This window comes from Leguminivora glycinivorella, chromosome 11 (assembly GCF_023078275.1).
Source record: "Leguminivora glycinivorella isolate SPB_JAAS2020 chromosome 11, LegGlyc_1.1, whole genome shotgun sequence".
NCBI classification, from domain to species: Eukaryota; Metazoa; Arthropoda; class Insecta; order Lepidoptera; family Tortricidae; genus Leguminivora; species Leguminivora glycinivorella.
In genome coordinates, this window is record NC_062981.1 from 7,358,801 (window position 1) to 7,386,126 (window position 27,326).

Below are 27,326 nucleotides of genomic sequence, written 5' to 3' on the forward strand. Positions count from 1 at the left end.
ATTTGCGTTTGTTTTGCATTTTAAAATATAACAAGTTGGTAATATACATAATATACATGTTACATTTCACGTTGTATAGTGAGCTGTAAAAGTGCATGGCGAATTTATCAATCAAATATTCATAATTTCACCATGCGATTTTGCAACTTACTGTACAAACTTACTTATATAGAAAGCCTGACCTGCCGGTGTATCATGCTTCCAATTTTATCACTTATCTATGTGGATAAAGCATCCGTCACGCTTTGGCAAGTATATCAGTGTGAGAGTGACAGATGTCTTATCCACGTGGATAAGTGATAAAATTGAAAGCATGATACGCCGGCAGCGGGCGTATTATGCTTCTAATTTTATCACTTATCCACGTGGATAAAGCATCCGTCACGCTTTGTCAAGTACGTCAGTGTGAAAGTGACAGATGTCTTATCCACGTGGATAAGTGATAAAATTGGAAGCATGATACGCTGGCAGAGAGATATATATATGACTATACGAGCCAGAGTGTGAAATTTCAAGTCAACAAATTTTCTCAAATTAAGTAGGTATATTGAACTATCACCACATACATGAGATTAACAGCGCCCTCTTGACAATACTCATAGTATTATATTCCTGGTCAAGCTTTAATTGTATTCTGATTTACCACTTTTTTGTTTTTTATTGAAGAAAGCAAATAACTACAGATACAATGCATGTAATTTATAATTGTAATTTGACAGTGTATGATTAATACCAATAAAAATCTATCTATCTAACTTATCCTTGTCTAAGAAAATTGCAAAAATGAATCTTCCTTCATAGGCAAATCAACTATTTTAAATTTTCTGGATGGGTGATTCGATAATTTTCAGTAGACTAAGTATTATTAGTGATAATCAAACGAACACCTGTAAGTGATGTTCGATGACTATTAAACGATGTGAGTAGTGCTATACTTTACATGTAGTAGAATGTGCTGCCATCGTACACAATTTTAGAGTAACATTTTTAACAAAAAAATATCTCGCCTAAATTGGGGGTATTTCATACACGTTTCTTATAAAAAAGGCCATCAAATACGTGTGCTATTTCGTGACCAATTGGGTAGAATCTGGAGCTTGACCAGTTCGGGTCAGGGAGGGTTGTAATCACTCGGGCGAATCACATCGTTTAATAGTCATCGAACATCACTTACAGGTAAGTTCGTTTGATTATCTATTAAACTTCTGTGATTCGCCCTTCGTGATTACACTATACTTTACATGTAGATGTTTAGAGTTACACGAAATAGCAGATTAAATGAAACATGTATGTTTGAAAAATATAAATAAAACAAACGTTTACGTCAGTTTAACTGTAATCAACAGACACTTCAATTATTATTACCATGTAATATTGTACGAGCAAATACTTCGGACGAGTCCGCCAGAACATCTCTATTATAGAACCTAGCGAACGTCAAGGAATTATCTGACCAACCGGCGGTCTTCTTAATCAGTTCTATATTAACCCCGAGCCGGTTGGCTGCTGACGTACTTGCGTGTCTCGTACTATGCGATTTGAAGATCGATGTATCAATACCACTCTCGAGCAAAGTGGTTTTGATCCATCGACTCAAGGTCTGTGAACACACTTTTCTAAATGGTTTTTTAAAACTTGTAAAGAAAATCACAATCGCTTGGGCGATTGGTAGATGAGACAACCAAATAACGTTCTAAAGTCCTTGCAGGACAAATTGACTGATTTTCATCGAAATAAGGCAGAATCAGTTTTGGCTGAATGCGATTAACTGCGGATGTCTTAATCTTATCTGTAATGTTAATAATATATTTCTTATTACATTTATGAATATTACTTAGCTTGATTAACGATAAGGTTTGCACACGGTGTGCCGTAACTAATGCCAAAATAGTTATTAACTTCCTAGAAAGATGCTCGTAAGAAAGGCTTTCATTTGGATACCAACAACTTAAATGATTAAGAACGATTGAAGGGTCCCAAGTAAAATCATATCGTGGATTTGGAGACCGCAGTTTGTATACTCCCGTCATAAAACGTTTCACAGTTGGATTATTTATAACATTATTATTCAATATTAATGACAAAACTGCTTTCGCAGTATTAATTGATCCAAATTGACAACCTTGATTAAAAAGTAATGTGAAATAATCTAATACTTCTGCTACGCCGACATCAAAAATATCATAACATTTTTCCTTACAAAATATATACCATTTCTTTAAATAACAATTATATTGCTTAAGTGTGGTTTCTGTAAGTGACGCTAGCATGATGTCTGCCGCTTCTGCAGGAGTGCCTTGCCTCATGAACGCCGCCCGGACAACACTCCGGCAACCAGGGTAAGGCTCCTGTGCAGCTTGTGTTCGACACTGTAAGGGGAGGACAATAAATTTGGTTTAGGTGGGAGTTCTATTCGTTCAGAAATCAATAATCTCTCAAAAAGAGGAAACCAGGGTTGTGTAGGCCATAGTGGCACAACAACAATGCCCTCCGCTTTATCTGTTATTATCTTTTGCAACATCCTAAGTATTAGACAAAATGGTGGAAAGGCGTAAAAGAAATACGACGACCAAGATATGGTAAACGCGTCGATATTGTACGCGTCAGGATCACGATGCCACGAAACAAATCTAGTACATTTTTTGTTTATTCGACTCGCAAAGAGGTCAATCTCTGGACTTTTGTTTAAAAAATTACAAATTTTCCGAAAGGCACTGTCGGCTAGCTCCCACTCAATGTCTGCATGTTTCCGGCGTGATTCTGCATCTGCTATATCGTTGTTTTCTGAACGAACGTACGAAGCAAATATATGTATATCGCGTTCCTCGCACCATTGCCATATCTGTCGGCTTAATTCACTCAGATGTGGGAATCGAACACCACCCATGTGATTGATATATGAAATCGCAGTGGTATTGTCTATCCTTAGCAAAATCTCACAATTTTTGTAATCTTTAGCAAATATTTTTAAACCAAAAAACGCGGCAGTTAACTCTAGACAATTAATGTGTTGCCCAAGCTCATGACTGGACCACTGACCACTGGCTGTCATATCTGAGCAACTTGCTCCCCAGCCTGTTAGCGACGCATCAGAAAATATCTCTAATTGATAATTTCCTGTCTTGATCGGATTACTACATGTTTCTATATTATATATCCACCAATCTAGATCATCATCTAAGCTACCCGGAATGCTAATGTATTGATCATAGTCATCATTTTTACTTAAATAAAGAAATTTGATTCTTTCCAATCTCTTAGTATACAACCAGCCGTATGGTACTGCCGGACAAACAGAAACTAATAATCCTATCAAATGTGCGAAATTACGAAGTTTACATCTTCGAATGGATTTAAAGTATAAAAGTTCGTCTTTAATCCTCTCTCGTTTTTCGCATGGAATATTAATTGTCAAATTTGCAGAATTGAAACTAAACCCAAGAAAATTTGCCGTTCGACTTGGTGTACCTATTGATTTATCAACATTTATTGTAAATCCTAATGATTCTAACAAGTCTTTCGTTACATTAAAGTTATGTAAGCAGTTAGAATACGTGTCACCGAAGAGTAACAAGTCGTCTAAGTAAACGACTGATAAAAAACCTTGATTGCGCAAAAACTGCACAACAGGACGCATTAACTTCGTGAATATGTACGGAGCAATATTTAGGCCGAATGGACATACCAAGAATTCGTATGTTTTGTTTTTCCAAAGAAATCGTAAATATTTTCTGTAATCAGGATCAATATTTATCGCAAAATAGGCGTCTTTCAAATCTATTGAACACATGTAAGCGTTTTTTGATAAAAGTCTCATTGCTGTCCTATAATCTTCGAGTTTGAAGTGCGGGGTACATATAAACTTATTCAATGATTTTAAATTTAGAATGAATCTATTTTTTCCATTACTCTTTTTAATAAGAAAAATACTGGACAAGAATTGATCCTGACACGGATCACATTCTTGTATGGCACCAGCACTAATAAGTTTTTTGACTTCCTCGTTCATACTCGTCTCGTGTGCAACCGACTCGGGTTTGTTAACAGGAATATTCGATTGAGATATACAATCCGATATTGGAATACGCACACCACGGACCCAAGACAATACGGTGGGATCCTTGGTAATGCCTAACCATACTTTATAAAAAAATTGAAGTCTACCAGCCTGAGGTTGTGTATCAGCATCCGATGCTAGCGGCGCGAGGTCCGGGTGTGCGGCCGCGGCGGCGGCGCTCGGCGGTCGCTCGCGCGGCGGGACGGCGGCGGCGGTCTGCGCCCGCCACGCGTGTAGCTCGTCCTCGCTGGCGTCTGGCGACTCTGGCGAGGCGGCGGCCGCGACGCCGACGACGGCTGCCCCCTCCAGTTTAAAGCCCTCGATGTCGACGGTCCTGCTCCTGCCTGTTGGTGCTTGGGCGTCCATTTAGGCTTTGTGACAGTCGGTCTCAATTCTGCTCCGGTTTTAGTCATTGCTTTTATTGACTTCAGACTTTCTTGTAATTCTTTACCAAAAAGCAAACTATCGCGCTTTAAGTCCTTAATATTATCCTTGATCTCCTTATTTAAACTAGGCACCAAGAAATTACGCCTGCTCTGAGTCTCTGAAAAATGTAAGTGACATAATAGTCTACCTGTATCGCTCAGTGACTTTATGATCCCCTGTTTGTTGTTGTCTAAAGTTGAATCTGTTGTCAAGATATTCGACAATGTATTGGCAACTCCTGTTATAATAGTCGAGAGCAACTTTTGTTTGTCACTTAGAATATTATCCCGTTTTAAAACATTATCATTACACGCCACCTTAATCTCGGGATTGAGTATAGGAGCTTGTGCTAATTTTAAATTTTCTGGTATTTCGTAACGTTTTAAAATATCATTCTTAATATCGTCATTCATACCATTAACTAGAATGTCGGACCATCTCGTCGAGATATCGTCGTGAATGCAAGGACCAAATGTTTCTTCTTTTACGGGCTCATCGCCCAACAAACATAATAAACCGGGATCAAGCGCGGTCACAATCGGCGTAGATTCTTGTAAACCAATTTGTTCACCGGTCACCTGTGTGGTGGTAGCTGCGGATGTAGGCGCGGGAGCGGGCGCAGCCGGCGTGGTGGTCGCGGCCGCGGGCGCGCACGCCGGCGCGGCGGCGGCGGCGGGTGCGGGAGGGGGCGCGGGGGCCGGCGCGTCCACCGCGCGGGGCCCGGCGGCGCTTCTATTCTGTATGACCACCGATCGCAGCCCGCCAGCAGCAGGCAGCGCACCCGACGTTGAAGCACCGACCTCATCATCGGTTAAGTCGTATACAGTATTGTTGGTCAATGGGGATTCTGTAACAATACGGTCAAATACCCTTCACAATGCTGCTCTAATTTCAGCAACAAAAAATAAGTGTCCATTATCTTTGACCCTTATCTCTAGACATAATGTTTTCAATCAGAGACCAACGCTTATACTGGTCAGACATCATAAGCGGCTCGGTGATCTTTGTGAATTGCCCATTTGGTAGGGTAATAGGTAGTGTTTCTACCGCCTACTTCCTCGATGTTGGATGTTATACTATAACTACGTACGTATCTACATACGTATGTACATATCTATATACCTACGTATAGTACACATATAAGCCGTTGTAATTAACGTAATTAATGTTCTTAGACATAGGCAGTCGTGCTACAGTCTCGCGGACTGTAGTCTAGACTGATAGCATTGACAATTTGCCGCAACCAGGTATTTTACCTATAGTATTCCGGCATAGCCTCACGGACTGATGCTCTAGGAATATATGTGCTTCCCTTTTACACAGCGATCAACCTCTCGGATTGAACTGAAGGTATAAATTAGGGTCGGTAATAGCCTTACAGACTATACTCATTGCACAATGTATCTATTTAATAATATGATATATTAAGTGGTGGCAACTGTATTGGTTCATAAATTATGTATTTACTTTAGCTATTAGAAACATGTACCGTTTGTGCCCAAATAAACATTAAAACATTAAAACATAAAACAAAGCTGGCATGTACATAGGACACATTCTATCAAATGATTAGACGAAGATAACTGAAAATCTTACCTTCATATTGCGAATCCTCTAGCAAGGGATCGGGCTCACCGATATCTTGGTCCGCATACTCATATTCATTATCTGTATATGAGGACGTACTAGGGCTATAACTACGATGACGGCGCCTGCGACGAATCTTCAATCTTTTCCTCTCGAGACTTCGGATTTTTCTTTCCAAGTAATCTTCCTCATCTTCCTCACGATGTTTGCGTTTTCCCATTTTATCCGCAAACAAAAACACTACACTAAACTTAGTAAAAACACAATTATTTCACTAACAAAGGAAAAGTACGTGCACGATGGCCGCCACACAAAACGTGTATGAAATACCCCCAATTTAGGCGAGATATTTTTTTGTTAAAAATGTTACTCTAAAATTGTGTACGATGGCAGCACATTCGCGTGCTACTACATGTAAAGTATAGTGTAATCACGAAGGGCGAATCACAGAAGTTTAATAAATGTGACAGCTAGACATAGTTACCAATCTTCCACAATCCCTGTTTATTTTTTTTTGTTCTACTGATGCACCATCTATTTTTGCGTTTATCTTTGTGTAACTGGTTTTAGGTGTAATCAGTATCTAGTACCTTAAATGTTTAGAGAGTAAGTTGTTCTTGTAACGTAGGTTAAGGCGCCATATGTAGAATGGTTTATACAATAAATGATTTTTATCTTTATCTTTATCAATAGAATGCGCTACTTGCACGACTGCTGCCTTATTTGTTTATTTTTTATTAATTTGTGCAGTTTAATAATTTAAATAAAAACTTAACTACTTATCACAAAAATTAAGACCATACAAGCAACCGTCTTTCTAGCCTTCGCCTGCGCTTTGCCCTGCCCGCCGTGCAAAGCTCCTCACATCTCACTTGTACTGACCCGTAACCTTTGTGCCCTCAAAGAGTAAAAGGAATGACCAAAATCTATCTTGTTGGACTTGTCCTTGGCTCACTCCTTGCCCGATTTTTCTTACTTAAATTTTGCATATTTCGTTCTTTAAAAAAATGAAAACTTACCTATAACAAAAATGAGGACCATACAAGCGACCGACTTTCTAGCCTTCGCCTGCGCTTCGCCCTGTCCGCCGTGCAAAGCTCCTCGCATCTCTCTTGTACTAACCCGTAACCTTTTTGCCATCAAAGAGTAAAAGGAATAACCCAAATCTATCTACTTATTGGACTTGTCTTTGGCTCACTTCTTGCCCGATTTTTCTTAATTCAATTTTCCATATTTCGTTCTTTAAAAAATGAAAACTTACCTATAACAAAAATGAGGACCATACAAGCGACCGACTTTCTAGCCTTCGCCTGCGCTTCGCCCTGCCCGCCGTGCAGAGCTCCTGGCATCTCTCTCGTACTGGCCAGTAACCGCTGTGCCATTAGCGAGTAGAAGAAGGAAATCACCAGCAGCGGGAGACCGTAGTATATGATGGCCTTTGCTAGCGTCATCCATCTGTAAGAAGGTGTACAGTGAGGGTTGATAATATACAAATAATTCAATAACAAAATAAACTCAACCCCAATCGTCATTAAACCCACAAAGCCTTGCCCCGTATCCATTACAGACAATTTAGTCATTCATTAACAAACCAAAAGTTATTTATTCAGTAGCACATTTTTAACATCGGCATTCCAGGGATTAAAAGAAGTCTTACGTTATATGTCGCTACGGGTACCTATAGGTCTATTTGGTGGATATATTCACTCTATTGGATAGCATCTTTGTAACTCGAATGGAAGAGTACTAAGACTGAGCTAGCAATCCGGGCATCTGTTAAGTCCCATCTAAGGCAGTGAATTTTTCCCCTTTTTTTGCTGACTAATACTTATAACCATAATACTTATAGCATTTCCACACGGGTGAAGGAACACATAGCGGATGTCAAGCACCGTCGGCAAAGGTCTGCAGTCTCTGAACATGTCATGGATAAAGTCAATCATGCTATAAAGTTTGACAAGCCTCTGGTTCTCGCTAAGGAGAAGCGATATATACCCAGAATGTTGCGAGAGGCCATTGAGATCAAGAAATATCCAAACTTTAATAGAGAGGATGGCTTTACTTTACCACCGGCTTGGGATCCAGTAGTACATCTGATAATGGAACAAGCACGACGAAGGCTGTGAGGCATTTGTGTTGTATGGTGTTGGACATTTGCAGTTTGTTTCTTTGTCAATTTTGTGTAGATTAATTGTTTTTTTTTTTTTTTAACAGAGTAATGGTAAATTTTTTTGAATATTGTATAACTAGCTTTATTAATAGTGTGTGAACCTGCCTTAGAAATCTATATTATTTGTGGTCATGGTTCATTAATATTTCTTGTAAGTGGGTAGCTTTTGCACATTTTAATTTTTCCTCAGTCACCCGTTGACCACGAACGCTGTAAAGAGTTCGAAACGTCGGGATGTATTTTAAATTCATTATACGCGATTTAATCCGTTTCCATAGTTTTATTTCATGACTTATAACCATACATAAAAATATATCAAATATGTACGTACTAGTATCTAGTAAGTAAGTAACAATCAGAACACTCATATCTATGGTTCAAAGTAGGTAATAAATAATAACCAAGTATTTCACCGTGCTTTTGATTAAACTTTGCGCCACCCCTAAACTTTATCTAAACGGTATAAAAAATAAGTTAAAAAACTAAAACCCGACTACTATAAAATGTGCTCTTAAAAGTATGAAACAAGATAGAATTGTTTTATGAAATTATCATGCATGAAATTCACAGCTGTGTATTCTTTTCAATACATAAACTCAATGTTATAATAAGTTTGTACATTTTAGAAATACTTGCAGAGATTCCGAAGATAACCGTGGTCGTATGCCACAATTATAAACTTTAAGGTATGTGGCATACGACCACGGCCATCTTCTGAATCTCTGCAAGTATTTCTAAAATTTACAAACTTATTATAACATTGAGTTTATGTATTGAAAAGAATACACAGCTGTGAATTTCATGCATGATAATTTCATAAAACAATTCTATCTTGTTTCATACTTTTAAGAGCACATTTTATAGTAGTCGGGTTTTAGTTTTTTAACTTATTTTTTATTTAACTTACTTTGGGGTTACTATTTTATTTATTAAGTATGAGGGCGCTGAAGGCGCCCGGCTTAGGAAAGCCTGCATCGGGCTTCGCCCGACACCTTAAAAGGAGCCGAGGACGCCGGGCTTATTACTGCGTGCGTCGGGCTTCGCCCGACACTTTAAGTTAGAGAGCGCCGGAGGCGCCCGGCTTAGGACCGCGTGCGTCGGACTTCGCCAGACATTTTAAGTTAGAGGGCGCCGAAGGCGCCCGGCTTAGGGCCGCGTGCGTTGGGCTTCGCCCGACATTTTAAGTTAGAGGGCGCCTTCGGCACAGTATAAAACCAGTAATAACTCTTCTTACAAACTTCACGCCGCGCGGTGTGTCCCCCTCCCACCCCTCGCATGCGGCGAAAACATGCGAAACTGGTGATTATTGGGCTGAACAGTCGGGGCCGCGTTTGCGCGCTGTGTTGACGTGTTGAGTTCGGGAGAAAATGACGTCAGCACCGAAGACATATTTTCGTTACTGTAGTGTTTATGGGTGTATGGAAAGTTCTCAAAATGCGGAAATGTCATTCTTTAGAATTCCTAGACACCCAGAAAAGTAAGTGGTTGTTATATTTTTGCAGTGTTAGGTACATTATTGCTTACGTAAATGGCGTAAAAGTGAGATTTAAAGCTAGAATGACACATTAAAATCAATAAGGATTTATCTGTAACGACATTTAGGTAGATGCTGCGATCTATCTAGCTCGAAAGTTTGGTACCTACTTAAATATTGTGCAAACATCTATTCAAACATTTTATGTAAATATGATTTCGTCAGTATTTAAGAAACAAATACGTACTTGAATCTTTATTAGATAAAAAGGTAGAAAGAGCGTTGGTACTAGCATAGCGCCATACACAGTTACTACGAGTAGGACAGTAGCACAGGTACAACCCTGCGTGACCTTGCGCAGTAGTAACGACCGCGCCGCCGCTGCCGGAGATTAACTACTGATATATCCTTATACTGTGCCTTCGGCGTCCGGCTTAGGACCGCGTGCGTCGGGCTTCGCCCGACACTTTAAGTTAGAGGGCGCCGAGGGCGCCCGGCTTAATACCGCGAGCATCGGGCTTTGCTCAACACTTTAAGTTTAGACGCCGCTTAGGACCGCGTGGGTCTTTAAGTAGGTTTAGGACCGCGTCTACGGTATGTATATACACTCTCATGAAGAATACCATATACTGAAAGAGACAGGTATGGTGACAATCAGTATCGTGATACCGCATTTCTCTCTTTATGAAAATTATATTAATTTTAGATGATTAACTGGCTTTAAATAATATATTGTAGTAGTGGAAACTCATTATGCCATGATGACGTAACATCTACTACATCTAGGGTGTCCTACAATCTATGATACACGTCAGAATGTCAAAACAGTGTCAAACTACTTCTAGCTGTTATTATGACAATTTGCTGTATGAAATTGAACTTTAGGTCGAAAAAATATTGCAAGTCTTTAATAAAATAATTATATACAGCAGCCAAATTAGTTCCTTTGGCAAAAGCCTTCGTGTGTAACCGAAGTCGGATAATGCATGGAACTATGGCATTGCGCTTGCGGATTTGCAAATAGTCAATTTTTCCGAGAAATTACTGAATTATCCGGTGTAATCATGTAATGCTGGAAATAAAAGCTTACAATATGTACATATTTGAAATGTGCTAATTAAGCCCTTTCAAATGATATACAACATGTCATCCTAACTTCATTTTATTTTTTTGCTTCGTTACTTTATGACCTCTAGAGGGCGCCATGTTTCGTTTGCGGTGACGTTATATAGCCTATAACCAGCGGACGATTAAGACGATTCGAATGACATATCGTTTGTCAAATTCTAACGAGTACTTTAGAAGTTATGAGGGAACAGATGAACATACATACATACATACATACATACATACATAGCCACATACATACCGGTCAAAATCATAACCCTCCTTTTGCGTTGCCGTAGTCGGGTAAAAAGGACAAGCATCTTAGAGTTCTTGAGAATTAGTTTCCCACTTATGCTTAATGCTGGATATAAAACTTTTATTTAAGCAAAGTTTGAGCGTAACTACTTTCATAATAAATCCTTAGATGTCTTGATAGTTTAGCGTTAATATTAGAAAATTATTTTTTAAGCTAAAACGTCTTATCGCGGCTGTAATTTCCTGTATTTTAACAGCTCTCTCTAATCAGCAGGCAGCCGAAGTGACAATCAAGCTCTGTGGCAAAGTCGCACCAATACGGAAGAACCATAAAGAGTAGGTAGACAAATACTAGAAATACTAGGGCATTCCACGAGTAAGTCGCTTACGACATGCTTTTGTCTTGTTTTTTTTTTTGCCTGCGTTAGTGTCCCACTGCTGGGCAAAGGCCTCCCCTCTCTTCCTCCACTCGACCCTATCACCCGCATTTCCCCACCAGTTGGGATAAAACATTTCCAGGTCGCCGCACCATCTTCTCTTTGGTCTGCCTGAACCCCGACCTACACCATCATTTTGCCTTGTATGACAGCTATATCAATCAAACCCGTAAAGCTTGAGAAATTACTGCCAATTGATTCACCAAGTCATGAAAGGTTGTCAGAGACAACTTCGCTTTCTTAGCGTCTTCAGAAGTATTAGAAAAATTGCGAGTCGTAAGCGACATTCTCGTGGAATACCCCTGCTATGGAGCGTGACCGATAGTCACTTTGATTAGGCCGGCAGAACCGCAAACCCTTTCGACCTATAACGAAAAAGGAAAAAAAAACCGCATTTAACCCATTTTCAGAACCTAAATGATCCCATAATTAATGTTTCGTGAAAAAGGCTTTCTACGAAGCATTAAAATGTTTTAGAAAATACAATACATCAAAACACGTTATAGGAGACGAGAACGAAATTTCGGACACCTCGAACTGGATCTGTGATCCTTTGATCCCATGCGAAGCATCAAAACTGCAATTTAATCAGGCCCCTAGGCAAGACTATAGGTATAATGCTAGGTTCACACGGACTTAGTACCTATTTGTTACTAAAACATGTCATCAAACGATATCGTATAAGTGTTTAGTATTAGTGCAAGTATGAAAAAAAAGTCCTAAAATTTTGTATAAAAAAATATGTGCGTCACGTAGAAAAGTAAAAAAATCTTCCATAAAAGTGACATAAAACATACAAAAGCCTCTCATATATGAAATGATGTGTCCCAAAATGTTTTATCCAAATTTAGATTTACAAACACTTTTGAATAAAATGATCATTAGGTACTTTGAAAACACGAGTGCAGTGAAAACTTTTCTGAAAAATGCTTAGTTACAGTCTGACCAAAAAGAGTAGAAATTAGTGGCAACATTGTAGTGTCATCCCTTTCAAATCAATATGTGTGAGAAAACGGGATGACACTTTGATGTTTCCACTTTTTAATTTCTACTCTTTTTGGTAAGACTTCTTCTTCTTCCTACCCTTATCCCACGTTATGTGGGGTCGGTACAACACGTCTTCCTCTTCCATTCTCCTCTATCTTTCGTCATCTCAACACTCACATCTTTCTTCCTCATATCCTCTTTCACACAATCCATCCAGCGTTGTTTGGGTTTACCCCTCCCTCTCCATCCATCAACCTTCATCTCCAACATTCTTTTGCCTATATGACATTCATCCCTCCTCATTACATGACCGAACCACGCCAACCTGCCACTCTCTTTTTGGTAAGACTGTCGGCGATAATTCATTGCGAGATTGTAATCAATACCATTCTCTAACACGCTCAACGCCAATAGTGTTTATGCGGCTGACATATGTTTGGACGGCTACTTATAATAGCCTACTTTCTTTCTAGCCCAAGCAGCTTCTTTTTAAGAACTGTCAAAACGAATTTGAACGATTTGCTAGTATTATGAAATCAAGTTGAGTGACGTCACGGTCAACTCATTTACTTTTATATTTCTATCCGACTTATGAAATAGAAATTTGATTTAAAAACAACTATTATCCATGTTTTTCGTAATTATCTGATGCTTTATTTCATGAATAGTATAAATATTATAAATACAGGCAAGTTCCGTGTTGTCTCAAATCATTGTGACAAATACTAAGCCCGTGTAAACCAAGCATAACGGCAGCTCTAAAGGCAATCGCGGCTAACAGCGTGAAATTGACTGATCCTAGTACAATGGCGGTGAATCAATCTCAGGCTCGGATATGGACAAGTGGAGGGTTATTCTGGATACATTCACGGCCGTGTACTGCATGTACGTTAAATAGGTGCACTTATATTGGTTGTTGTAAAATTTCGGCATATTTAGTTTTCTTTCAACCCCTTATTTGCCAAGAGTGGCTCTGAAACTTGAGTAGTTTCATGTGCTCTGCCTACCCCTTCATGGGATACAGGCGTGATTGTATGTTATGTTATGTTAGTTTTCCATAATTAAAATAATTGTGAATTAAAATATCAAAACAGTTACAAAACTTCTATTAAATAAAGAGTATTAAAAAAGGAAATACTTACAAAAACTTCAATTTTCAATTTAAATATTCATACTTAAAAACTATCTTATGTATGTTTAAATAACACAAACATATCCCACATAGTCTGTATCTTTAGATATTTAAATAAATATAAACAAAATCTACCTTATACTGCATGATTTAGACTAACACGATGCACTCATAATTTTCGAACTAAACGGGCTGTGACCACGAACATAACGTGATGTTCGAAACGTCGGGCCGAAAATATAAAAGTGTTTACACGATTAAGTCCCGTTTAGAGGCCCATTTCTCAAAACTGAAATCTTTCTCCTACAGCGTACTGAAATACTGAAATAGTACATTAATAGTACTGTAAAACGATTAAGTCCCGTTTAGAGGCCCATTTCTCAAAACTGAAATCTTTCTCCTACAGCGTACTGAAATACTGGAATAGTACATTAATAGTACGATAAAAGTGCGAAAATGTGTCCCTTCGTCCGTGTTTTAATTTATCGCCACTCGTTTCGAACTTCCTTTTTTTCGCACTTGTATCATAATGCACTATTTCAGTACAGGCAGGCAATCATGGTTGCGCGATAAATGGTATAACATCAGGCCGTTCCTTTCGCAGTACATATTTGTAAGTGCGATAGGGACGGCCTGCTGTTTTATCATTTATCGCGCGACCATGCTATCGGTGCAGCACGGGAAGCATGGTCGCGCTATAGACGATAAAATACCGTCTACCGCGCGACCATGCTTCCCGTGCAGATGGTGCTATACCTATTATATCCTATCTCCCTTCGGTCGTGTTTTGATTTATCGCTCCTCGTTTTGAACTTCCTCTTTTCCGCACTTGCATCGAAATGTAATATTTCAGTACAGATGGTGCGTTTTGGCCGCGCTAGTGCGCAAAATGGTTCATTTTTTGTCAGGTGGAAACTGCAGAGGGCTATGTGTACTTAAAAACGTCATGCGATACTCGTGCGAAAAGGAAATTTGTAACTCGTGTCGATTTAAAACACTTGTATCGTAATGTACAGTCAGCTGCATACAAATTTGTATGGCAGGGCGTCTCCTTTTCTCTGCAGCTGACTGTACTATTGTCGGCCAAACGACTGCCGTTGAAAGGTTCTGTCGGAGAATCGTGCGCCGGTCAAAAGTTTTTTCGGAGAATAGTTACTCCGATGAAAAATTCAGTCGTCAAACAGGCGTGTCGGCGAACCAATGTGTAGGTCTATCATTCGCAGTCGAAAAGTTATGTCGACGAAACGCACATATATGAATAGTTACGTCGATGATCAATCCAGCGACGAAAACGCTGTAGGAGAAAGATTGTAGAATCCTTGTCATAATATACGACATTGACAACCACTTGTAAATTGTAACTTTCAGTTTTGAGAAAAAGGCTCTAAAGGTTCTAAAATTAAAATCTAATTCTCTCTTATAATAATTTTAATAAGGCTCCTTATACCAGTTGAGGGTAAATGTAAAGATTATACGACCAAATTTTATCTTTTTATCATTTTTTTTTATAAATGTGCTTACTCTTGACCACAGACTAGCCAAAGGCAAAGACGTGGCCTACGATGGAGTGAGCTCGTCCAGAAGATGCCTGTTCACCCTTGATTCATTAAAATAAAGAAGTAAAAAACGGATTGCTCAGTGACAAATCCGCTTGGTTTTGTATTTCGTTGGTTAACAAACAAATATTGTTACTACCCGAAAATTTACAAATTATTTGTCTACGCTCTTTTAAATACCTAAAAAGTACAGATTATTATAGACTGTGCCGTCACTCACTGGCCAAACAGTTGGATTAGCCATTTCCATTTTTACAAAAGCCGTGAAATTCATTCATTGGGACATTAAATTTCACGCGTTCATATTTCAAAGACCCCCTTTTTATTTGTGGAAATGGTTTGGCCGGGATATAAAAGTTATATTTATTGTTATTTTTGTCCGCTTAGGACAGAAGTTATTTAGGTCTAATCATGTACGCAATGCTTATAAGTACATATAATACAGGGTGTTTCCTGTAACAGGAACAATAAAAATATAGGATGTACCTACCTAGGTTGTAAAAGTACAACTGACAAATATTTGAACAGCAAATTAGGAAAAAAACCTGAGCTTGATTTTTAGTACAATTTTAAGTACCTGTTCTAAGTTTATTCAGAGAAGAAGCAACGTCAAAGTTACTGTTGGTCACTGATGAATCTATGCTTCATTGAAAATAATATTTTATTTTTAAAGAAAGTCTAAGGATTTCGCCTTTTCTAATAGTTGTTACTCCAGCGTTATATCGTTTGTGGAGTATGTACTGTATAAATGCGGTTTTTAATTATTTGCCCGTGTCATGAAAACACCTGGTATTATTTCATATACGAGTCACTTTATATTATTCACTGATTTATCGATAAGTTAAGCGAAAAAAATTACACAAAAGTCGCAAAAGCGAGGGTTCATTAAAAAAAGGAATATGGCACTAAAAGCCGGGATCAATGACAGATTGCTGTAATTCCATCACATTTGCACATACAACCAGGAAAGTACACGAATTTATCACTGTATGTTTCAGAGACATAGGCAGAGATAGGTAAAAATAATAAAAGGCAATGTATATTTTTGTTCTTTATCAATGTCATAGACCGGTCTGGGTCGTGACCCTATCTGCTAAGCCGGTGGCCCTGGGCTCAAATCCCGGTAATTGCATTTATTTGTATGATGAGCACAGATATTAGTTCCCGAGTCATGGGTGTTTTTTAAGTATTTATGGATGTGTATGTCTTATATGTTACAACACATCCTTCTTGAGATTACCTTGGGCCTGTGAAAGAATGTCCTATAACAATGTATTTCTAGTCTGAAGCTCTGACATATTTATTGTATATTTTATTTAATGTATAAGAATATGTTTCATCGGAAAGCCTATTTTATACCGTACGCCACATAATAGCATATTGTATGATGGGATGGCGTTGATAAAGAAATAAACGATGGAAATATAGCGGTTCAGAATATTTATCTAAAACGTTTCGCAACCATTTTATGGTGATTTATTGTTTATTAGACCTATAATATTGGGCTAAAAGAGATAAACTGGGGACCAAAATAGTAGGTACCTACATTACGATACAAGTGCGAAAAAAATGAAGTTTGAAAAAAGTGTCGATAAATTGAAACACGACCGACGGGAGTGTTTTAAATCGACATGAGAGATTTTTTTTTGTACATGTTTCGTCCGATGTTTTACAGATGGCCCTCTGAAGTTTCGACCTTGAAAAAAATTGTATACTGTCTAAAATATTTATATGTCTCCTAGGTAAGAAAATGACTGATACTTGACACCTCCTGATGGTATTAAATTTCTTACCCTTACTCAAGATGAAGTCAAGGACTTACTTAAAATATTCTTCCGGATCTCTGCTCTTCACTACGTATTCACGTGATATTTACTATTTGATTTAAAACATGTCATGATGGACTGGTTAATTGGTTATGAATCAAAAACGAGTAAAACATCAAGTGGGTAGGTATTACATATTACAAATAATTTTTCCTTCTAAATTATTGCCGGTTAAAAAGATTACTACCTGTATAATTAAAATATGTTTAGCAAAGACAGAAATATCGAGATGCGTACTATAGAAATAAATAAATAGGATATTATAAATAATTAAGCTATAGTACCTAAGTACATGTTTTTAACATTGATTATTCAAGGCGTTATTAGTGTAATTGGATAATCATTCGACTAACATTAGGTACTTTATGTGTTGCAAGATTTGACACGTACAAATAAAGATGCGTAAAACATTGTAATAAAAACTAAAATCATAGATAGCTATAGATGATTTATTTCACGAAAAAAATTACAATATAAGTTTGTGTTTCTGTACAAAAATATAAGAATTCCCATCATGATCGTCATAAAATTAAAAACTTAGAGATAACAGGAATAATATTAATAATAAATCATCATATTGTGTCCCCCAATAAGGATCGTCATTTTCCAAAATTTAACAATAAAAACAAATTAATAAAAATTAAAATTAAAAATTAATTAACATAAGTATGTAAATACTTACAAATCAAAATACAAATCGATTATTAAAGGAATGTCACACACAAAGATAAAAGATGAAAATATAATGTCATTATTAAATTTCAATGTAAAAATAATATCTCCCAATAAGAATCGTCAACAAAAATAAGTATACAAATAACAATCTTAAATAAAATTAAATCTCCCAATAAGGATCGTCATTTACGTAAAAAATATCAAAAATAAAACAATAGCAATTAATAATTTGCGAACTCCGAATCACATCAAGACTTTATGTATTTGAATTTAGACTTTTGATCCAAGCCATAAGTTTCAAGTTTGGCTACAAAAAAAAAAAAATAAACTGTTTATTTCTATAAATAATTACAAATAACATGTTTTTTCTTAACTACTAAAAATCTTAACTAATAAAGATTTTTTGAGTTAAGGAGTCCTATCTTATATGGCTAAGTAATTATACTAATGATTGCATGCATTTTTACAAATATTGCTGATTTAAAATGCATTTCCCAACTGTAACAAACTCGCATTTTGTCCAGCACCTATTCTTTGTCCCGAAACCAATACCCGGAAAATTTAAAATCATTCTTAAGCTAGGGTAATAAGGTTATAAATTATAATACCCATTTATAATAGAGACGACTCGTAGAAATATTTCTAATGACTAAAGATTAGATAGGCACTGACTTTATTACCTACTAGCTTTTGCCCGCGGCTTCGCTCGCGTTAAATTCGAAAATTGCGGAATGTTCCATACAAACTTCCACCCCCAGTTTAGGGAAATGGGGGTTAGAAAGAGATAAAAAGTAGCTTATGCCACTCTCCATCTCTTCAATTATCTCCAATTAAAAAATCACGTCAATTCATCGCTCCGTTTTGCCGTGAAAGACCGACAAACAGACACACACACTTTCCCATTTATAATATTAGTATGGATAGGGGCCATAATTTCTTATGTTTATTCTCACCTTTATTCAATTTTATCTTCTGTTATGATAGAATAGATAAGCACTACAAAAGTTGTCATTGGCAACGCTAGCAGCTTAATCTGAAATAGTTCATGCTTTTGGATAGTTCATGCAGCCAGGAGGATTGTTGTGGATCGTCACCGCCACGGCTTGGCGAATATGGGCACTACTGCCCAAAGTTGTGTAGACTAGAGACAGCGAGATCTGTAATAGTTCATACTTGTGATAGTTCATCCAGCCAGGAGGATACGGCGTGCAGTACACAATGGACATATTGTTGTGAATCGGCACTGTCACCGTGTTTGAGAAGACTGCAGCTGGTGTGGCGAATAAAAGCGCTGCTGCCCATATAAAGGTTGCGCAGACCAGTGGTAGCTTACGGAGCTGCAACAATAAGAAATAATTGACATAAAACATTTTTTTCAGTACAGGTGGTGTTTTTTTTTACGCACTAGTACGAGAAGTGGTTCATTATATGCCAGGTTGATACTTCGAAGGCTCATCTGTACTGAAAAACGTCGTGCGATACACGTGCGAAAAGGAAATTGAAACTTTTTTTGGAAATTGTTTCGTTAGCGTTTCGCGTCGTGAATGGCATTCGGCTACGGGGCCTGAAATAGCCTTAGAAAACATTATCTAAATATACAAAGGTATGTAATTAAAATGAACTAATGAAAATGTCACTAGAATCGGAATATTAAGCTTAGTTCCAATATAATCAAACAACAAAATTAAATTTTTGAAAAAAACCCCCGACCACGACATAGTAGACCGATTTTCATGAAACATGGCTAATAACACTCCCGACTAACTCAGCTTTCAGGTAAAAAAAATCTAAATCGATTCATTCGTTCGACACAGACAGACAGACAAACAGACAAACAGACAGACAGACAGACAGACGGACAGACAGACTAACAGACATACAGACACGTCAAACTTATAACACCCCGTCGTTTTTGCATCGGGAGTTCAAAATATCACTAGAATCATAATACGAGTATTAAGCCTAGTTCTAATAAAAACTACTTTTTTCTAGTTCCTTTTTCATTTGATGGCCTAAGAGTAAATATAAAGCCATGCAATATCGCCATTTTCCGTATGAACAGGTTCACGACGGTGACACTCGAGATGAGTATCAGACCGCGCAACCTTTGAGCGCGTCATTAAGTGCTCTGAACCATTATGGTACCCTTAAGGTTAGCACTATGCCGCCATTTTTATAGTTCCGGGGTCCCTATTTTGGCGTTTTTTATGTTGCCTCTGTACCGACACAGTCATGTGCAAATTAATGCTTTTTTACTTTTCAACAACAAAGTGTTGCTACACTTTTTTTACCTACGCACGTAAATAAAATTGCTCAAAGATCTCATAAAGAGATAAGTTCGACTTTGTATTAATGAAAAGCATTTTTTAATACAGTTGCTCAGAAAGTGCCCGTTTTTTGGCTGTTTAGCGTGCGAGAAGTTGTATTTTACGCACTAGTGCGTAAAAAGTATGCGTTACATTTTACCGAGCTGTTTTGATATTAGTCTATTTTACTAAGACGGAATAAAACTATAAACATACTATTAAGTGATTAATGTTTAAAACATTGATATTTAATATGTAATTGTTTACTTTTAGTCATACTAAACATAATTTATAAAATTGTTTAGGTATACTTTGAAAAAGTTGCTCATAATGAGCAAATAATATAATACTCACTAGGATAATGAGTCGTGTAAACAGAACGTAAAATGGAACGAAACGCGTCGTCTGTCATTTAAAGTAGTGGCTTCTTACCAACATAATGCAAGCACGTTCAAACACCTTAATATGTTACGCGATTTGTATAATTATTTTATGTTATTTGCAATACTTCGAGGCATAAATGAGTCGATTGAATTAAAATGTAGGTATATATTAAACAATCGTCCCAAATCGTAATATTTATGTTTTTATGGCACACCATGAAATAAATAAATTGTGTTGGATGGATAGCAAAATCGAAAATATGAACTCAAGTTTAAAAGCTTCAAAGATAGGTACGCCTTTGAATTGTCAAAAAATGCGTCAATGTCAAATCGAAAATTGGGAGTTCGGATTGTTTATCGTTTTATTTCGTTGTTGTAGTGTTTTTTTGCAACTGTATTAAAAAACGTCGTTCGTCACACGTGCGAGAATGTCATTCTTCACTCGTCTCGAGTTTTGCCACTCGCGTGCCGCTCGTGGCAAAATGTCTCAGGATTCGTGAAGTAATGACATACTTCTCGCACTAATAACGAAATGTACTATTATAGGTACTGTAGAATATTAGTTAACTTTATTATGAATGCTTGCGATTTACTCAGGGTTAGTTTAACCATAGATTAAATATAAGAAGATCATACCATCCTATACATAAATGCGACTGCCTAAGAACGCTCATACACTACACCACACATAGATGGCACCACAGAAAAAAATGTCTTGTAAGTAGCTTTCGATTATACTTGTATGTACTACGGCGTTAAGTGTCACTTTTGACATAGATTTATGGCTCGAAAGTGACACTTAAAGCTAATCTACAAATAATCAATGGCATTTTTTGTGGCGCCATTTATGTGTGGTGTAGTGCATGCGCGTTATTAGGCTGTATGCATAAGTATGGTTTAACTCAGAGTTAGCTCGTCATCGTACTCAAGTGGCCCTTAGCTTATTTTTAAATTGTTTCTAATGTAGCTGAAACCGACCAAAAGTTCACGTATTACTGTACCCTAAGTGCGTTTTCACATTATCCGATCCGATATCGGATGTCGGACCGATATCCCATACATTACAGGCGCCATCTTGGATTTTTTCTATTGAAATCCTTCCGACATCCGATATCGGATCGGATAATGTGAAAACGGTCTAACGTGGTTTACGGCAGCCATACTCGTTAGCGTCTGCGTAAACTCGAGAGTAAAAGGGTAGGTACTGATTTAGATATGAACTGGTTTCAGGTCGATTGCATTGGGTCGACATAGTTGTCGTTTTGGTGGATGGAGTTTTACAAAGTAAAACTCTACGCTTGAGAATGTTTTAAACGATTTGGTTTCAATTACCGTTGCCACAGTTTTAAAATTCCTTTAAATTTCTAAGAGTTGAAGACATTGCTGTGCTCAGCTTTCTCAGAAACTATACCTGTCGTTAACATTTTGTATAACCTATTGGCTGTCACTCACAGACCTGTTAGTAATCCTATTTGAGTACCATTTGTGTCCATCTTATACGCTGGAGTCTTAAAATGGTACTCAAATAGTCTGTGTATAAAAAGGTCTGTGAGTGATAGCCAATATGTTGCTTGTTACAGCCGACTAAACGACGCAAAATTTCTTAATTCAGTGGCGCTTTTGATGGTTAACAAAAATTAACTCGCTGTCAGTTTTGTGACAATTAAGCATACCATATCTGTCTAAAAATTTACTTTTTTCACATTTCGAATGTAGGTTATCGCTTAAAGTTTATTTACACAAAAACAATATTATTATAGAAATTTCATGCTTAATTATAATAACTGACAGTGAGTTAATTTTTGTTAACAACTTTCGCTAATTGGGTTGTCCCAAATTCTGAAAATGCTCTTTATGTTGAAGGACCTGCGGATACGAAGTTCCTAACGAACTATTGTAATAAAATAAAACAAAACGGAAAATAAAATTATGGAGATTGATGGGGAGCCAAACTCACCGATGTTGTCGTCTCGAGAGTTTATCGGGTGGCCACCCTTGCAAAGCTTGGTTCTCTCTTTCCTTGCACTGCACACTCGCGAATCGTTCTATTATAATATAATTAATTAATAACTTAATTCGTTGCGGATATTTTTATTCACCATTGACAACGACTTTCTTTTTGCGGATTGACACTTGACGTATTTTATATTTTTTAAGAAGTTTGGCAAAGAGGCGGGTGACATGACAATTAAAAATGAGGTTGAACCTATCATAAGGAAGAGCGAGCGGGATGGACGATATGAATGATAATGAATGAAAAGGGCGCGAACATTTCTCCCCGGCTTTAAAGGGTTCCTTTAAAGGAAAGAAGTACTAAATAAAATAAATAAATAATGACCCTTTTCTTCGAGTAAAATAATAGCGAAAAAAATAATATTATTCTAACATAATACCCATTCCATTACTGGTTAGGCAAAGGACACAACCGCACGACAGGACGGACGAAACTTCCTTTACTTGTCCTGACAGTAACGACGCGGGTTGAGCCGTCCTTTGAAGGATGCACTGCGTCTACAACACCCAATGGCCATGAGAATGGCGGCGCATTATCTACTTTAATGACGACTACTGTGCCAATTGCGATGGGAACTGATGGCGTTGTCCATTTAGCTCGAGATTGCAACTGATGCAGATACTCTGCTCGCCATCGTTGCCAGAAAGACTGCACTATCCTATCTAGGAGGGCATGTCGTTCACGTAAGTTACCTGACTCGACCAATGGAGTAGGTAACGACAACAGTGGAGCAGTATGGAGAAAATGAGCAGGAGTAAGAGCTGATGGCTCAGCGGGGTCACTGCTCAAGGCTGTTAGAGGCCGGGAATTAACGAGCGCTTCTATCTGAGCAAGCGTCGTTAGAAGTTCTTCGTACGTCAGTATTTGCATACCGATCACCTTGAAAAGGTGATTTTTTACTATTTTCACCATAGACTCCCATGCGCCTCCAAAATGAGCAGAAGCAGGAGGGATGAACTTCCAATCAATGCGGTTCTCCGCTAGTTCCATCTCTATAAGTGGACGATGAGCATCCAAGAACTTGTAGAGGTCACGCATATAAGAATTGGCGCCAACGAAATTGGTTCCATTGTCCGAATACATGCATTGGACGGGACCACGGCGTGCCAAAAAGCGCTTTAATGCAGCCATGAAGTTGGCGGTACTCAATTCCGTCGCTATCTCAATGTGAAGACAGCGCGTAGTGAGGCAAGTGAAAATACATAACCAAGCCTTGCGACTCTTCACTCCTCTGCCACGAGTAGGCGTATATTGCAGAGGGCCTGCATAATCACACCCTGTATGCGTAAACGGTTTATCCACTTGATTCACGCGACAGCCCGGTAAGTCTGCCATGAGCGGAAAAGACGATTGTGGATTCGCTCTGAAACAAGTGTTGCATTTGGCAATGCGGTCGCGAATGACACGACGAGCCGACAGAATCCAATACTGAAGCCTAAGTATAGTCATCATTGACTCGGGACCAGCATGCAAATGCTTTCTGTGAACGTAGTCAACGATCATATTGACTACATGATCACGTCGCGGGAGCACAATTGGGTGCTTCTGAGAATACTGCAAGTCTGTATTTGTCAACCTGCCTCCAACACGAATTAGACCGTCTTTGTCTAAGAACGGTTTGAGCTTTTGTAAAGCAGGTGAGCAATATTTCTTGCTCTTAATTTTCTCAATATCGTCACAAAAATGTTCGTTTTGCAACGATGAGAGAATTTTGCCTTCAGCAAACTCTAAGTCGGATCGGGTAAGGGCCGTGGGGAGCGGTTTCGGATTAAGGATGCGGTACACGTATACGACGATGCGCAGTAATCGAGACCACGACGATATCCGCTGCGCGAGGGAATAAAGTGGTGACTCTGACACATCCGTAGTAGTAGCGTGTGCAAGAGGCTTAAGCTCCGGCACTTCTCCGATGGACTCTCGATCGAGCTCCCTTAAAGGCCATTCTGATGGATGCTTGGATGCCCAAGCCGGTCCTGTAAACCACAAAGGATGATCCACAAGCTTAGCAGGCGTCAGGCCACGCGACAAGCAATCCGCGGGATTTTCTAAGCCCGCCACATGATGGAAGCAGCTGGCCGGTACAGCTTCAATTATCTTAACAACGCGATTGGCAACGAATGTTTGCCAGCGGTGTGGTGATGACTGAATCCAGCAGAGCGCAACTTTCGAGTCAGTAAAGGCGTAGATCTCGTTAATGTTGTAACGGGGCTCGAAATTATCTTGCACCTTCCGCATGAGCTTTGCCAGGAGGACAGCAGCACACAGCTCTAATCTCGCTACAGAGACTGTCTTCAAGGGAGAGACCTTCGACTTGGAACACACCAATCGAACTGTCACTTCATTCCCGTTTATGACCTGAAGATAAACTACACCTCCATATGCCCGCTCGGAAGCATCACCGAAGCCTAAGAGGTTTATAGTACAACCTTGTACCACCCCGAGATGACGCGGTATATGAATTTCATTCAATTTTGGCAACTCAGAACAAAATCGTTCCCATAAATTTACAATATGGGTCGGGGGAGTCTCATCCCAGTCGCATTTGATCAACCAAAGCTCCTGTATGAGGAGTTTTGCGTAAAGGACAACTGGAGCTACTAAGCCGACGTTATCCCATAGGCGAGCCACTGCAGACAAGATTGTCCTTTTAGTGCACGTTGGATCTGGCTCTGTCACCTTGAAATGGAAGTAATCGCCAGATTTATTCCAACACAAGCCAAGAACCTTTTGCGAGACTCCTGGGTCTATTTCCAAGTCTACGGAAGCCCTATGCGAAGCAGGTATTTCACGTAGCACGGCGTCTGAGTTGCAGGTCCATTTGACAAGATCAAATTGACCGCATTTGAATAGGTCAATAAGCTCCTTAGCCGCAGCGATAGCAACAGATTCATCCTTCTGTTGCGAATCATCTGACATAATGCTGAAGCATACGTCATCCATGTATGTGCAGGACGATGCGATCGCTGCTGCCATTGGAAACTTATGTCCGTCGTCTGCAATCAGCTGGCGAACGACGCGGAGCGCGTGATATGGGCTCGACTTCATACCAAAACACACACGGTTAAATTCGTATGTCGAAATGGGATCTGCCGGGCGGAATCTATATAAGATTCGTTGAAACTGGCGGTCCGATTCGCGAACACCAATCTGTAAAAACATTTGGCGACAATCGGCTGAAAGCGCTATTTTGAATAAGCGAAAGTTCAAGAGGATTGAAAATAAATCCCCTTGAAGATTGGGCCCTGAGTGCAAGACATCATTCAGCGACAGGCCTGTAGTTGTCTTGCTACTCGAGTCCAGGACCATACGAACTTTGGTAGTGGTCTTATCCTCACGCACGACAGCATGATGAGGAATTATGTATGCGAGGGCTGAAGAGGTGTTCGCGTTGAGAGAGTTAGTCACGTCCGATATATAACCCTTACTGACGTATTCACGAATTATATCGTCATAGGCGGCACGTAACACACTCGATGACTCTAGCTTTCTTTCAAGACAAAGAAAGCGCCTCTTAGCAGCCGAATGCGACTCTCCGAGCTTGAACACGTCATCTCGGAAAGGCAATGCCACAGTATATCTACCACTAGCGTCGCGCGTAGTGGTGGCGCGGAAATATTCCTCGCATTCAAAGTCATCCTGGCTTTGAGCGGGCGGAGCGGATACTTCCTCAAGTTCCCAGAACTTTTTGAGGAGGTGGTCCATGAAATCCACGGAAGTACAACAAGCTGAAGTATATTTACGCGGTGGCTGTAAAGCAGGCACCGAACCCATTAAAATATACCCCAGTACCGTCTGTATAGCTGGTGGCATATAGTCCACTTCGCTTTTGACGATGTGCGGCAGCAGCAAATGTGGAAATATAGTTGCACCCACCAGTACATCAATGGCGACGGGCGTATCCAACGTGTCGTCAGCTAGAGGGAGACCATGAACATGTGTCAGTGCTGACATGTCCACGGGCACTGACGGCAGGTCGTCGGTGATGCGATCGACCACCAAACTCGAAACGTCGAAGTTGACATTATCGTCGAATCGCGAAAATACTTTTACGTTTGCGTTCCCCTTAACAATTTTCTTGGTTTTTCCAATGCCAAATACAGAGCTTGGTTTCCTATCAAAAGTTAAACCTAAGCGCCTACAACATTCTTCAGTAATGAAGTTACTTTGTGACGCTGTGTCAAGCAGACATTTGATAACCTGCGTTTCACCCTTACTGTCGCGAACGATGACCTTTGCGGTGGACAGCAAAACCGTGTCACACGAAGATGCTGAGTCTTGATTTGACATTTTATTGTTAGAGGCAGCAAGTGCTTGCGTCACGATAGACGTGTTACAGGACGTGCCTTCCGGCGGCGAGGATGTTTTAATAGCTGCGTTGCTCGTAGATGCATTTGACTCATCAGAGGTCGTAGCTTTTTCATCCTTGTTCTTGTCAAAATGCAACAGAGTATGATGCTTTTGATGACAAACTCGACACTTCACCTCGGAATTGCACTCGCGGGTGCGGTGTTTAATGCTTAAGCAGTTAATACATGCTTTAAGCTCTTTAGCGCGTTTAAAGCGATCAGAAGACGTTAAGTCGTTGAAAGAAGGACATTTGAATAAATGTTCATGGACAATATTGTCACAAATACATTTAGTAGTGCTCGCGCAAGCAACGTAGCTTTGTAGTTTAGGTGCGGCACTACGCGGTTGAATCGACTTAACACCTTTTTCGCGCGATGGATTTACGGCGGCGGAGACGGCGGTACATGGTTGCGAGTTTTGATAAATCCTAAACTGACTTTTCATGAAATCTGACAGATCGCGAAATGTAGGCAACTTCGTATTTCGATGCAGCATCTCAAATGCTCGAAGAGTTTCCTGGTTTAACTTCTTTAAAGCTATATGCATAAGCATAAAATCGCTTAAATCATCCAGCTTAAGCGATTTAA

The 27,326-nt window shown here is 39.1% G+C and overlaps 2 protein-coding genes across 2 annotated transcripts in view; both read right to left on the reverse strand.

The window, feature by feature from the left end:
- Nucleotides 1-27,326, reverse strand: part of LOC125230810 (neuropeptide CCHamide-2 receptor-like) — a 153,064-nt gene that overhangs the window by 12,181 nt on the left and 113,557 nt on the right. Inside the window, exons 4-5 of the mRNA XM_048136033.1 lie at nucleotides 18,863-19,026; nucleotides 7,332-7,525 (exon numbers count right to left, since the gene is read on the reverse strand). Coding sequence (XP_047991990.1) covers nucleotides 7,332-7,525; nucleotides 18,863-19,026 — 358 coding nt within the window. The remainder of the gene's footprint in view (nucleotides 1-7,331; nucleotides 7,526-18,862; nucleotides 19,027-27,326) is intronic.
- LOC125230809 lies at nucleotides 1,654-4,812 on the reverse strand. The gene is made up of 2 exons (XM_048136032.1): nucleotides 4,165-4,812; nucleotides 1,654-2,369 (listed from the first exon to the last, which is right to left on the reverse strand). The coding sequence occupies exons 1-2, from the start codon at nucleotides 4,421-4,423 to the stop codon at nucleotides 2,239-2,241; spliced, it is 390 nt and encodes a 129-aa protein (XP_047991989.1). The 5' UTR covers nucleotides 4,424-4,812; the 3' UTR covers nucleotides 1,654-2,238.